Source organism: Barbus barbus (assembly GCF_936440315.1).
Source record: "Barbus barbus genome assembly, chromosome: 6".
Lineage (NCBI taxonomy): Eukaryota > Metazoa > Chordata > Actinopteri > Cypriniformes > Cyprinidae > Barbus > Barbus barbus.
The window spans coordinates 12,297,589-12,312,712 of NC_136734.1; the positions used below are offsets into that span (position 1 = coordinate 12,297,589).

The following is a 15,124-nucleotide window of genomic DNA, read 5'->3' on the forward strand; positions in this document are numbered from 1 at the left end:
TATGGATGGATGGAGGAGCTGAACAACTAGCAAGATCTGGGGGAGAAGAAAAATAGTTCCATTACCCACAGTAGATGGCGGTAATGCTCTTTTTAAGAATGCGAAAAAAAGAACCAGCAAAGAAGAAGAAGAATGCTTCTTTGAGTAACTCGTGCCATCACTTTTCCGTTTGACTCGCATTTACACAAAGACTTTAACATAACGAAGGCTCAGATGGCAACAGAAAGCGAAGAGAACGGCACGGATATGCTAACTGAGGTCTGAATACGTTGTCACATAAGAGGCCAGTGAAATATTAATGCTGAAGCTAATGCTAGTAAGCACTATGATGAATTTATGTCAGTGCTTCGTTAAGATTTTTTTTGATGGAATATTTCTGTTATCAAACCTTTATTATATACGATTCCGTTTGAAAGGAATACATTGACATGTGGATAAATATACTGATCTCTGTAGTCGATGTAAAGCATATGTTGTGTCTCAGGTGGAGACGTCTGCTTATTCGCTAGCTCGGTGTAAGCTGGAGAACCTCCTCAATAAGAGCATGAGGATCCGGATGACTGACGGGCGAACGCTGGTGGGGCTCTTCCTGTGCACAGACAGAGACTGCAACGTCATCCTGGGATCTGCACAAGAGTTTCTCAAATCCACAGGTGTCTAGCGCATCCTAGACACACACCTTATGATTGATCAATATCTGGATACCCATTATTACTCTTTAGTGTCACGTTATTAGTCGTGCTTGTTTATGGAAGTCTACTATTGAGGGCTGGGCGATATATCGAGCATGCGCATCTCGTCAGTAAAGCCGGTTCCGTGATTAGCGATAAATCTCCATCACCTGCTTTTATTATCGCAGATAAATCGCCTTCGATAATGAACGCGATATTGTGTAGCTTGTCGGTGAACTACGGCTCTGTGTATTAAATGCTGCTCCATCTGAAAGGAGGTGATGGAGATTTACCGCTAATCACGGAACCGGCTTTACTGACGAGCAGGGGTGGACTGGGGCCAAAGAGTGGCCCACCAAATCCGGTCCACAACACCGCACCACACCATAAATTAGTGGCATATTACTTTACATTATAATTTGTCTTTTCTGTGTATATGGCAAATAGTAAATCATTTTAAAGAATTTTTACAGTTTAATATCACTAAAGTTAAATACATATAACCAGTCCATATCATGACACGATGCTCTAGTATCGTCTAGAAGTCAAGTCACCTTTATTTATATAGCGCTTTTAACAATACAGATTGCGTCAAAGCACTTAACAGTATCAAATTGGAGGATAGTGTCAGTAATGTATAATGATAAGATTAAACACTCAATTTTCAGTTAAAGGCATTTCATTATTGAATTTCAAGGCATTCTAGAAGACTTGAATGTGCAGAATGCGGACTGTTTTTATGGTGCCTTTCTATTGGTCATATACAATATTTGTCCTTTTTCAGGAGCTTGACATCTATCATTTTAAGGAATAGAGCTCCAATTGTATTTTGATGAAAAATGCATTAAACAGTACTGTGAAATATATAATGTTACAATTTAAAATAGCTTTCTTCTATGCGAATACATAGTAAAATATAATTGATTCCTGTGATCAAAGCTGAATTTTCAGCATCATTACTCCAGTCTTCAGTGTCACACGATCCTTCAGAAATCATTCTAATATGCTGATTTGCTGCTCAATAAACATTTCTGATTATTGTTGAAAAATGTTGTGCTGCTTCATATTTTTGTGGAAAATGTGATACCATTCAGTCTTGGGTAAGATTAAAAAATATAAATTTATATTTTTCTTCAACAATTTTGCATTAAATGAAAGATTGTATAATACAAAAAGGAACTTTGATTAAATTGATTTAAGTGACAGTAAAGACATTTACACTTATTACGAAGTGGTTATATTTCAAATAAATGCTGTTATTTAACTGAGAACCATTATACCAATAATACAACCATTATTAATAATTGATCATAAATAATAACTGATAATAATTAAGCAGCATTAGAATGATTTCTGAAGGGACACTGAAGACTGGAGTAATGACGCTGAAAATTCAGCTTTAATCACAGAAATAAATTACATTTTAAAACATCCTAAATAGAAAACCACTATTTTAACTGTAATATTTCATAATGCTGTTGTTTTACTGTATTTTTGATCAAGTAAATTCAATCTTTCAAATAAATAAATAAAAAGCCTTAATTATTTCAAACTTTTAACAATCGGTGTGTACATAAAATAGGCTAATGCATGTGAATTAATAAGCAAATTATATTTTTATTAGGCCTGTAATATAAATCACTTTCCTATGCACAGCACTCGAAAGTAAAAGTCTTCAGATTTACAATTCTATTCTAGAGTAAGATCGAGAATGATTTTTATAGATTTGTAAACATTTTCTTAGACACGTGTAATCATGGAAGGAGATATACATTAACTCTTATCTCATATCTGCTGAAAACTGCTATGTTATGTAGCCTACATTGTGACGAATAATGTACATGGCATTAAATTTATTTATTTTATTGTAAACGGTTGGCAAATATTGCTGAATTGTTTAGCTGCTTATATCTTACCTCAGCTCGCATTCAAGTCACACGCAGCAGTGTCTGCGAACAGTAAATCCCGCCTTCTACAATTTGATTGGCTATTTCAAACAGTTTGACATTGACGAGCGCTTTTGAGCCGCTGCCACTGAGCCGGAGCAAGCTAAATTAATTCGAATTTTTTTTAATGTAGTGGGCCACGCATCCCAGGCCATTCGTTTGGGCCGATAGAAAGATATATGTACATTTACAACAATCCATTTTTATATATAATGTAACGTAATCCGTTACATTACACATTTTATGTAATATAATCAGATTACTTTTAGATTACTTTTGATTTAACTCGTTTATCGCATTGATTTAAATGGCATTATCTTGTACCATAATGATGTAAAAAATGCAAAGAGTAAGAACTTGTTCCATTCATTGTAATTTATAACATGAAGTGCATTAAACATTATATTACATCAAGGTTTCCCAAACGGGTTCGTAAAGGAACTGCAGGGGGTTGTGAGTTTAATGAAAAGCAGACAATTAATTAAATCATAAAAAATGAAAATAAATCATTTTAAAACAAACTCCCTTTCGAGGAAAGTCTCTTCACTCTGCGGCCATATTTGCAACGCCTCCGGGCAGCTCGTACAAGACCTATCTTAATGAATGGGGGAATCCTGAAATCTCAAAAACTGCTTGCTGAACTCACAATTAAATTACATAAGTCAAATCAGCAACAGAAATCTGAAATTAATTGCCCCATCCATGAATGTTGTTTCTTATGCTCAAATAGCTTTTAAAATGCGTATTTTTCAGGCTAGTACTACACATGTGCATTGGCTGGTCTAATGAGGTTTCTATGGGAAATTTGGCTTTTTCATTTAGAAGGAGGGACTATTCCTCTATATTGCGTGTTGCAGTTTCTCCCATTCATACGTATAGGAGTGAACCGTCTTTGTAATTCTATAGTCTTTGTTTTAAATGAAAGACTTACTAAAAAAAGATTATAAATTTGTATTTACCTGCGTAAAGAGCAAACAACAGCACACACATCGATCTCAAATGGGTGCTCGACTAAAAAACAAGTATAAGCATATTAGGAATGAAAAGTCGGCAACACCAAAGCTCCAAAAAATATCAAAAGATGTTTATTATTAAAAAACTATCCCATAGTGTGTGACGTTTCGAGCACGCAGGCTCTTCATCAGACAAATGAACAACACTGATATGCCACTTTTTATACCTCCATACAGGTGAATAAAGGTCACATGACCTAACACAATACTATCATAATAATAATACCCCAACAAATAACCCAAAACCATAACAGAAATAGAAAAACAGAACATGTAAAGCTATGCAAAATACAATTCTCAATATACAATTTAACAACATTAAATAATACCTACATACATAAATTCAACCAGTACCATCAAAACCTTCATTAGAGCTATATAAATAAATAGATATTGTATCAAATTAAAGAAATGGACGGATATAAAAGTCCTCATTTAATCCTCTAGGGGACAACGTATCTAATGTGAAAATCCAAAAGGCCTCACGTTGTAAAAGTAATTTATTTATATCACCACCGCGCTGTGGACACTTAACTACCTCTATTCCTATATACTGAAGAGTGGAAACGGAGTGTCTCAAATTTGCAAAATGCTGAGCTACTGGACTTTTTGGATCACAATGTCTAAGCGCACCGATGCGCACCGATGTTCAGAGATACGATTTTTCAGAGGTCTGCTAGTCTTACCAACATAACATAGGCCGCAAGGGCAACGCAACAAATAAATAACATTAGCCGTCTTACACGAAATCGTGCCCCAAATTTTAAAAGTTTTTGCCGTATAAGGATGTGTAAAGGTCAACATCTTGTATGTGAAATTAGACTGTTGACAATTACCACATCTGTAATTCCCATCTGGTATTTTGTTCAAGAAATGAGGAGCAGGTTTCAAATCAGATCGGACCAAGATATTCGAAGATTAGGTGTCTTCTTATATATTTACCTGCATGCCATGTGATCATTAATCAACATCAAAGAAACCGTGAACATGCAAATGTGATACTTAATTATTGAAATATTTATTTTAAAATCTCAGGGGTAATTAAAGCAAATATATTTGGTGAATAAGGTTTAGATGACAAAAAGTTTTGGAATGCCTGCATTACATGTAACTAAGAAATAACGTGAATATGTGCAAATACATGGTTAAAAAACCTACAGAGTAATAATTTAAATAAAAATGAATGTTCATCATCAGTAGTTGATGCAATGTTGAAACTCCAATTAAACCTGAAATGATTTTTGTAAATCCAGTGGTCAAATTCTGTCACCACATGATGTCTTAGCTTTGTGTGTATGTCCACAAAACTGGACTATATATACATATATAATCAGTAAGCTATTTTAGAAAGGAAAATCAAAAAGATGAAAAAGAGAAATTAGGGAGGATCAATGAATTATGAATCATTTATTTCTATTGTGTGAATAATATGTAATCCATAAAAAAGTAACTGTAGTCTGATTACGAGTATTTTAAAATGTAACTTACTCTAATTACAAGTACTTAATTTTTTTAATCTGATTACGTAATACAGATTACATGTAATCAGTTACTACCCAGCTCTGTGTGTGTATATATATATTAAACACATTATATAGCGGTCCACCGGGAAAACTCCCGGTGCTCCAGATGGCCAGTCCGCCACTGCTGACAAGATGCGCATGACAGTCGTATGCGATATATCGCCCAGCCCTATTTTCTGCTATGGCTACTTCAAAACGTCAAATGATTCATATTGCTGAGGAGACGCAAGGCACCAGACTTCTACAGTTGCTGACATCGCCACCTGATTTGGTAGTGGGAGGATGCTATATTTGTGAAATGCTGTAGTATTTCACAAATAAGTGCAGTAACTAATAATAATTCATATTTAAAAGAGTAGTTCACCCACAAATGAAAATGCTTTTTCATTTACTTACACTCAGGCCATCCAAGATGTAGGTGACTTTCTTCAGTAGTATTCAGTTTCTTGCACAGACCAGTCATTTCACTTTTTAAGACCTCAATACATCATCATTTTGGGTGAGCATACGTCCTCTTTTTCCCTGACATGTGCTGGTCAGGACTTCTAAATTGGCAAAAATGTCAGTTTTGGCTTTGCTTTCTTGTTGTTTTCAGACTTGCTAAAGGTAATGACTGAAAAGTATTTTGACCAACAGGGTGCAGGCTTTGTACATAATCCTCCAATCATGGCGTGAAAGAAGATAGTATCTGCAGATAAAGGTCAAAGCAATGCAGATACGTGTGCATACAGTGTTTGAGGACTGTAGAGAGCACATCAACAAGAAAGCAAAGCCAAAACCTGGATATTTTACGAAATGTAGAAATCCTGGCCATAAAATGTCAGGGAAAAAGAGGATGTATCACACTGAATAAACACTATATTAATTTTGGGTTGCCTGTAGCCTATCTACTTTTTTTGACTCTCAAAGGGCCTGCGAGTGAGTAAATTTACAGCAAAGATTCATTTTTGTGTGAACTTCATTTAAGTAATATGTAAATTGTAGCATTACTTGTATAACAACAGTAACATCAAAAATAGAAAATAAGTTGTGAGTCTACAGCTCTTGATTTGTCCTATTATCAAAATTTGCGCAGATTCTTTCTCACAAGGTGAGCCCAGAGTGTTGGGACTGGCGATGATCCCTGGCCATCACGTGGTTTCTATAGAAGTGGAATCTGAAAGCCTTCAGACAACCACCCATGGACTCTGACAACTTTAGAGACTTCTGGATCACCATATGGACTACAGAGAATCTAGTCTCCACACACACATACACATATTGTGTCTGCAAATATAGAGATGGAAATGAAGATCCATTAGAGCTGGAGTTATTGACCCAAATGGTGTTTTTCTAATTTGTAGGGAACTCCAATTCCATACACAGTGGATTAGTCCTCTATGTTGATACAAGAATAATAATATGACTGCACCTTTTTGTTTGTGTGTTTGCTTGCTTGTGAGCATATTGTTTTAAATATTGACACTTTTTCAGTAAGATACAGATCTTTCATAATGTTTCTCATATTTGCAAATCATTGCACGTCTAATTATCCCTCTTAACCTCATATCACCAGCAGAGGTTATTCACAGACGTCATCACAGACAACAGACTTTATTGCATTAAATGTATTATTAGTTATTATTATTATTGCCTATATAACCGCATATCCAGTGTTGCTGAAATTGAGTGATTTAGGGTGCCAATACATTATTATGTATCAGTGCAGTACATTATTTAAATAGGCAAATGCTCCTTATAAAAAAGAATAAAACAAATTCAAAGAAAATGTTTTATTTTCTATAGAATTCATCTTTATCACAACATGAAGATATTAAATAATCAAGGTCTAAGTAAAGAAGGTCTAATCTAAATAATATCCTGGTCCAGCATAATGTCAAGTTCATGTAAAATGAAAAGATATACAATACATTTCAGTAGTGGGTGGGAATCTTCAGGTACCTCACAATCAGATCTGATTCTGTTTCTGGGAATCATGATCTGATTCCAAAATGATTCTACATTTCATTTCTTATTAATTAATGAGTTTACTGACCATGAATATCAAATGTATATGTGCATTTTAATTAAATTAGTTATATTAGTCACATAAACATTTTTGTTGTTTGGTTACTGATGACATCATAGACAGAGGCAGGTCTAATAGGCTGTATTCACACATTATTATAATGCACAGCTCTATTTTAACATGATGTTTTATCCTGTCAAGACATAACTGTGTACTTGATCGATAAATACTTAATAAATCACATAAAAGTATTTTGAGATGCAAGTGTATTTAACCGCTCAGAGTTATGCACAGCTGCAATTCCGCTTCAGAACGAACACAAGCGTACGTGAGCATTTGAAAGCAGCCGTTTGTCAGCAAGTGTCATGTATCCAATATGTACTGCATTCCAAATGAATGATGCCTTCGTAGAGTATTTAGGAAAGTAAAATACTGAAAAAGATGCATCAGAAAATCAATTGTTTTTCTCCCACCCATTTAAAAAAAAAGTGTTTTCAGAAAAAAAAAAAAGCTGTTTTCTTGCAAGTTCTTGAACACAACTATTTACTGCATGCAAATACTTTTTAATCTTAAAAAAAATTCCTATAACCTATTTACATATCTCCATTGTCCAGTAAACCTCAGAGAATATTTACATTAGAAATATGAGATTTCTGCTTTATGGCAGAGACTGACCATATTGCATAAAAAGGGTCTTGTATTGTGTGTTCTCGGTTTTGTCTGTATCTTGGCTTTGTTGATCCCAGGTATTCAGTAGGTTTCTTACACATATGCATTGAGTACATATTGGCTGGAAGGGATATTGGATGTTGCAAAGACAGTCTGAACCGTATGGCTGGATTGAGGCTGGTAGGAGTATGATCTGAAGTTCTCAAGATGTGATCTGAACAAGCAAAATGAAAAAGATTGTAAACAGACATTTGAAAAAACTAGTGATGTCACCTGCTGTCACACTGTCCCAACAATGTCTTATGCAGGTTACTAATATACAGTTACTGAAATGGTTAGTGAAGTGTCATTTTAACAGGGCATGTGTTGCACACTAAACCCACTTTTTGTCCTCTGTGATGTGTAATCCACAGGAAGACAGCAAGCAGCTGCCACCACATAAAGCCATTGTGGCTGAACTCCAACCAATGTACAGCCCTTCTCCAATTTCATACCTAAAGACATAAGACAAATCAAAGTTACACCACAACGGCATTCCAAGACTGCTGATATTTTATGATTGGCCAATTTTGTCTGAAACATTGCTCCTACTCTTTCGATATTGCTTAGTTAGAAAACTCTCACAAATAGGATGAAATGAGAAAAAGGGGTCTTAATATTTTCTCTAATAGTTCTACATACTAAGATAAAAACTTTTTATTCCACTTACTTTGTTCCCGGATAAAGTGGGTCAAAGAATTCCTGAGTGATATTGAAAGCATACCAAGACACTGCAATCATTGTGCACAGACCTGAAACATGAACATAAATTTTGGTTCTTTAGAGAAACTACAAAATGTTTAATCACATTTTCTTCTCCTTTCCTAGATAGTCTATCATAGGCCTTTTTGAAGACGTTTATATTATGAAAACATAATATTTATATTTCTTGGTAAAGTTTTACAAATTGCAGTTCATTAACATTATTTAATGCATTGGGTTTCATAGCTTTACTTATGTAGTATTTACTAATCTTGGCTAATGTTACCCTCTACATACTCTCGTGTAGCCTGGCCTTCAGACTGACGGCTGAAGGTCTGGAATAGATGGCCGCTTTCATTGGCCAAGACCCACCCATGAGGCCATTTGACCGACATGTCAAACAACCAATCATTACATTTATGCATTTAGCAGACGCTTTTATCCAAAGCGACTTACATTGGATTCAAGTTACAGCTTTTACATTTTATCAGCTCTTGCTTTCCCTGGGAATCAAACCCATGACCTTGGCGTTGCTAGCGCCATGCTCTACTATTTGAGCTACAGGAAAGCCTGAACAGGAAAGCGAACAATCATAGTTCGTTTCGTTTTGCGTCACATTTTGGGGCGTGGAAATGTCGCCACAATAACAAACCAGTGTGTGAAACTCTCGGATGTATTTGAAAGTTTCTATGCCACAAACTTTAAATATTTCACATACTTTTGAAAATCCAGCATTTAGTTGACCCTGATAAGCGTTTATCGTCACAGTTGTAAACACAACGGCTTTCTTCTTTCGTGAGGGGGTTTGGCACCACGGCATCTTTGTTTCCCGGTGGACCGAAAATAAATGCGACACTTGCGTCTCCCGGAAATCTGACTTAATTCAACTTGTCAGATGACGACTTCGACATTCCTGAAGTGTTTCCAGAAAAGTGTGTCATATGCATCAGACGTTTAGCCAACGTTCCTCAAAAGTATTGAAACAGTGAGGCCAATTCCTTTATTTTTGCTGTAGACTGAAAACATTCGGGTTTGACATCTTGACAAGATGAATATGAGATAAGAGATCAACATTTCAGCTTTTATTTCCAGGTATTCACATTTGGATCTGATAAACAACTTTGAATATAGCACCTTTTGTTTGAACCCTCCCATTGCTCAGGTGACCAAAAGTATTGGAACAGATTGACTTAAACTAGATTAAAGTGAATAAGATTTAATATTTACTTGCAAATCCTTTGCTTGCAATAACTGCATCAAGCCTGTGACCCATTGACATCACCAAACTTTTGCATTCTTCTTCTGTGATGCTTTTTCAGACGTTCACCGCAGCCTCTTTCAGTTTTGGGGGGTTACTCCCTTCAGTCTCTTCTTTAGCAGGTAAAACGCATACTCTACAGCAGTGGTTCTCAAAGAGTGGTACTAGAGAATGCTCACGTACCACTAGTGTACAAATGACAGCGTGACGTATCCTGATCTTCCAGCAGTAGGAGCTGAATGAAATATTCTGAATGACATCATGCAGCCTGAAATCATAATCACACCATCTTTGTTCATTTAGCCAGAGGAGAGCTGAGCTGACTGCTCCTGGTTTCTCTCAAGGTGTTTTTTCTTCGTTTCAGTCACCTGCTGAAGTTTGGGTTATACTGTCACCTCTGGATTGCTTAGCTGGGGTTTAAAAGACACTGAATATTCAGGAATAATACTGATTTATTGTATTGCATAATGACAAAACTTGAACTGAATTGTTGGATTATGATATCACTGTTTTCTCCAGAGCTGCTTTATGGCCGAATCGACTTTGTTTCATAATCTATTAATTTTGCAACATTTTTACTGATATTGAGTTTTATTAAATATCAAGCTGACACAAAGTGAATAATGAAACTTTTGTATGCTATGAAATTTCTTATAGCTGAATTGAGCTAATTCATTCGTAAAGATTAACTTTACCAAGTTATCGAACTTAATTTTCTTTGTAGAGGTAACGTTTTTCATTAAACAATGTTTTTGTACAAAAATTTGTAGTACAGATTTTATTGACTGCATTGTCCCAAGCTCAGTTTTCCCTGCAAGCCTGATATCATGGTCTGTAATGTTCTGTATGCTGATCTTGACCACTGGACGACTTCCTTTCTGAAGAGTTACTAGGGTTTCCAGAGGTTCTAGACCATCTGTACACTGTGGGTTTACATGTGGTTCAAACAAGAAAACAGTGTCTTGCTTCATATATGGCATTTTAACTTGACACGGTATCTGCATAACTGTGCGTTTTGGTATGTTCACAGGGTCTTTCATCGTTTTCACCAAAAATTAATCCGGATTCTCAGTAGTCACAAGATTAATGAAGGTCCGTATCTTATTTTTCTTCATGCCAGGGAAGGCATACTTGACAATCTTGTGCAAACGTCCTTTACTCACTTCATTATCTTCACTTGCTTCACTCTGTCTCATCACTTGTTCAATCACATTGTAGCCGATGATTGGTTTGGATAACCTTTGATCTTTTAAGACGAGGACAGGAATGACTAACTCTTTTACGCTATCAACAGGGGAAGCCAATTTGAAAGTTATCTCTACCCATCCAACATAAGGCATACTGGTCCCATTAGCTGCCACAAGCTGCAGGCCATCTGGAGCTTCTGTTGCCTCAGTAATGTCCTTCAATTTCAGTTCAGGTATGTACTTGTTTCTCCATTGTTCATCTACAATACATACTTGAGAACCTGTGTCCCATAACACCTCAGTTTTGTGTCCTTGTAAGTAGCAGGTTACCAGGCATTGTTTGCCGACGAGAGAAGTGACAGATGAGTATTTGTTAACTTGACATGAAGCAGTTAAAATGTGATCAAGTTGAGACAACTCGGACTGTTGTTCTACATTTTCAAAGTGCTGCTTTGGACGTTGGTTGGACATTCTTGCTGTTCGGGTCACTCCCTGTCCCGTGGAGGCAACCCATTTCCGTTTAAAGGTGTTCTACTTTGAAATCTTGCACCTCTGGTTCTGCAGCCTGCTGAAAAGTGCTCACTGCTACCACAACAATAACAATGAGTGCATAGTTCTTCTGGTCCCCTTTGCTGGCAATAAAAGCACTGTCTTGTCCTTGGGGGACGTGGCTGTCGAAACTTCTGAGGGTACTGTGGTAGTGGCGATGTTGCTGTATACTGTTGGGAAGCTGTATTAAACCGTGGTGGGCGAGGCTGTGGGGGGACAGCATATCTTGATGGCTGCGTTGCATACTGTGTTGACGTTGGATGTAGCAGGGGCTGCTGTAATGGCAATGAACATGGTTGCAGACTGTGAGGCTGTGATGTCATATACTGTTGTTGTGAAACTGAGTTCTGTTGTGATTTAGGGTGGTGGGGCTGCAGTGGATACTGATGTTGTTCGTTGGGTGACTTATTTCCCATGTTTGGTTTGGCAGCTCTTTATTCCACTCTGCTACCGCCTGGTAACTTTGTGAAAAATCTTGTAGCGGCTGATGAGTCGTCGTCATCACTGGAGCCTTGTTACTGACAGCAAAACACTGAGAAGCAGGTGAGGGCTGTTGGATTGTTTCTTTAATTTGCATTATCTTACTGCTTAAGCTTTGCAGTTGCGACATTAGGTCAACTTTTGTCTGTTTTGATTGATGTTTTGATTCATTTAACTGTGTGACATGCACAGCAGCACTGCGTTCGGACTTTCGTTTATTTTGTCTTTCTGTCTCATGGGAACATGCGACATTTAATCTCTCCAACAACACTTCATCTGAAATTTTGGGGTCAGACAGGAATGGCTGGAGGTCACTTTGAATACGGTCATTCTGTAAGCCAGTCAACACGGTATGGAGGAACATGTTTTGAACTAAAGCCGGGTCATATTTTAAGCCAGACTCATCTTCTTGTGAAGCGAACATAATTTTCTGTCTCAGATCAAGAACACGAATGAGAAAGCTTTGTGGTGTTTCTCATTCGTGTTCTTGTACGTGTTAATGAAACACTATATAAAATGTAGGTATTTTGTTCAATTTGTTCAAAAGTATTTTGTTCAAGTTGTTTCATTATTTGTATCAATTGTTATTGGCCAAGAAAAGTTTAGATTTTTTTCTACGTTTTGAACGATTTTCTGGTTTATTCATATTAATAAAGGGAGACATATGGAATATTTAAGCTTTTATAGAGCAATCTAGTCTACATAATGTTTGTCAGCTCTATTTTAGGTATTTCCATAGCTAGTTTTGGCCAGATTACCCATTTAAAATAAGGTATAAACCCACTTAATGAACGGGTCTGTATCGGATGAACCACTTTATTAGCGTATACAGATAGGGTCTGGACCAGATCCGTAAACCTTATCTGTTCCGGATCCGCTGCGCTGTGCAAGTGGACGCTGTTACGGACCCGTTTTGCGGATCCGTTCCGGATCTTGTGGTACCTCCAGGGCGGATCCGCTCCGGAGTCATTTTGCTATCTGGGTTGCATCTTTCTGTAAATTGGCAGACAAAATATTTCTGTAGAGTTTATTTTGTTACTGCTGTCATGTGTTACATCATCAATAAAGATTAATGAGCCTGTTCCAGAAGAAGCGATGCAAGCCCAAGCCATGACATTACCTCCACTGTGTTTCAGATGAGCTTGTATGTTTGGGATCATGAGCAGATCCTTTTTTCTCCAAACTTTAGCCTTTCCATCACTTTGGTAAAGGTTGTCTCATCAGTCATCAGTAAAAATCCCCGGCCGAATTAACTACTGTTTTTTGACAAACACTGTGGTAATTTAATTGCCGTCTGAATCCACATCTCTGAGTTTACGAGAAGAAATCAATTCAAAATTCATTGTTTAAAGCCTTTTTGAGCAATCCCGAAGACCGTCGTACTTCGGTGTAATTTCCATACATATGTATTTCTGAAATCCTGGAAAGTATTTTAAAGAACAATACTTCATAACCGCTCCACCACAGCGACTGGGAGCAGAAAGAAAAGAAAAGCACGTACACATTCAAAATGGGTCTTTATTATGGCAGAAGCGGGTATGCGATACAATTTTAAATAACAATTTTATAAACAGATATACAGTCCCCAACAAAAGTAATGAAACAGTAAAGACAAAATTGCTCTGTTGGCTGTGGAGTCAAGACATTTACAAGTATGATTAAAAGATGAATATGAGACAAAACTACAGAATGTCACATTTTATTATTGGGTGATTCAACACATGGACATTACAAATACGCATAAAAATTAACTATAAAATACATTTTATTATTAAGCAAAGTCTGCACATTAATCTAACTGCAAATTTAAAATATATAATTTTTTTTTTTTTAAAGTGCCTAAAAATCTGAAAATATAGCATTTGTTTGCATTGCATGTCCCCAGAGCCTAACACTACATTTTAACATGAAATATAATGTATAAATATTTCAGAAATCATTTTTATTTTGCATTTTTGTGTACCTCCACATGCCATCTGTGCTTTAAATATATTTATTTCAAAATAAAATAATAATATTTAAGATAAAATACACATTTTAATCGTGTCCCCAGGTTTTCACTCAGTCCTGTTACCCCCACATTTCCCAGTAGCCCCTCACTACAGAACAAAGATCCAGGGGACGGGGTTGGATCCACATACAGGGGGTGGAGATGGGTAGGTTTAGGTCTATGTAAGGTGGGAGGAGTTGGATTAAGATCCAACCACACTCCCTGGATCTTGTGTTCTGCAGTGAGGACTATCTCTACATTCCCTCCTCTAAAAAACTGGGAAAATTGCACAAAACACATTTTCAAACGGTGGCTGGGAGCGTCATTATAAATATACTGTCCTGTTACCTAAATTATTATTTATATTACATTCCTGCAAGTATGACAGAAAATGTACTTGAAATTTCTGTCCTGAGGTAATTATATATTAGATATGGAATGGCATTTGAGTGTGAACTGCGCTATAAGAAAACAATATCTACAGAAAAGCTGAAAGATTATTTATTAAGCAATTATTTAATAGAGAATGTGAATCTACGTTAAGCCGCGTTCAAAGCTGGGGCTCTGCTTCCATTTTGAAAGGATCACCCTCTGCTACAAATGCTGAAATTAATACAGATACCTGCTTAGCTATTGTTTTGTTTTGCCTTTAAGTTGAATATTCATTCTTCGTTGGATCGTTTGCAGGGAAGAGAAGCTATTTTATCGCTTCACATGATAATTAGATTCTTTTTCTCTTAAGATTTGTAGAATTTCGTTTACTTTGATCAGATTACCTTGAAAACAGTAGTGTCGCCCGCTGGGCATGCGCTGCTGCTTCAGCCATCATATGGTAGATTATCCAAATAAAGTGTTTGTTCAACAAGCTGACAGAAGTCAATCCATTTCTTGGTTGGAAACTTTTTAATGACGAAGTATAATTGTTGTCATTGTAAATATTAATTCTTTCATGGCCACGGAGGAGAATCATAGATTGTGGGTCACATTCAGCAGACAGACACAAGCACACTGTATGTTTATATTTATTTCATCAAATGACAACTAAAATTAAATCCCTGGAACAGTTTTGTAGCATTTTAAAATGCTGGT

At 36.5% G+C, this 15,124-nt stretch overlaps 2 protein-coding genes across 3 annotated transcripts in view; one reads left to right on the top strand and one right to left on the bottom strand.

Moving 5' to 3' along the window:
• Window positions 1-96: 96 nt before the first annotated feature.
• naa38 (N-alpha-acetyltransferase 38, NatC auxiliary subunit) lies at window positions 97-7,659 on the top strand. 2 transcript variants are annotated; one of them, XM_079420213.1, is made up of 3 exons: window positions 97-316; window positions 485-653; window positions 6,229-7,596. In XM_079420213.1, exons 1-3 carry the CDS (start codon window positions 299-301, stop codon window positions 6,342-6,344), a joined length of 303 nt encoding a protein of 100 aa, XP_079276339.1. In that variant the 5' UTR covers window positions 97-298; the 3' UTR covers window positions 6,345-7,596. The 2 variants fall into 2 exon arrangements, with proteins under 2 accessions (XP_079276339.1, XP_079276338.1); XM_079420212.1 differs by having other exon boundaries at window positions 101-258; window positions 6,229-7,659.
• A 264-nt stretch (window positions 7,660-7,923) lies between these two features.
• The window catches only part of cldn15b (claudin 15b), a gene marked incomplete at both ends in the record, with an annotated part of 36,801 nt that continues 29,600 nt past the window's right edge, over window positions 7,924-15,124 (bottom strand). The window contains 3 exons of the mRNA XM_079418339.1: window positions 7,924-8,044; window positions 8,214-8,324; window positions 8,540-8,621. Coding sequence (XP_079274465.1) covers window positions 7,924-8,044; window positions 8,214-8,324; window positions 8,540-8,621 — 314 coding nt within the window. The remainder of the gene's footprint in view (window positions 8,045-8,213; window positions 8,325-8,539; window positions 8,622-15,124) is intronic.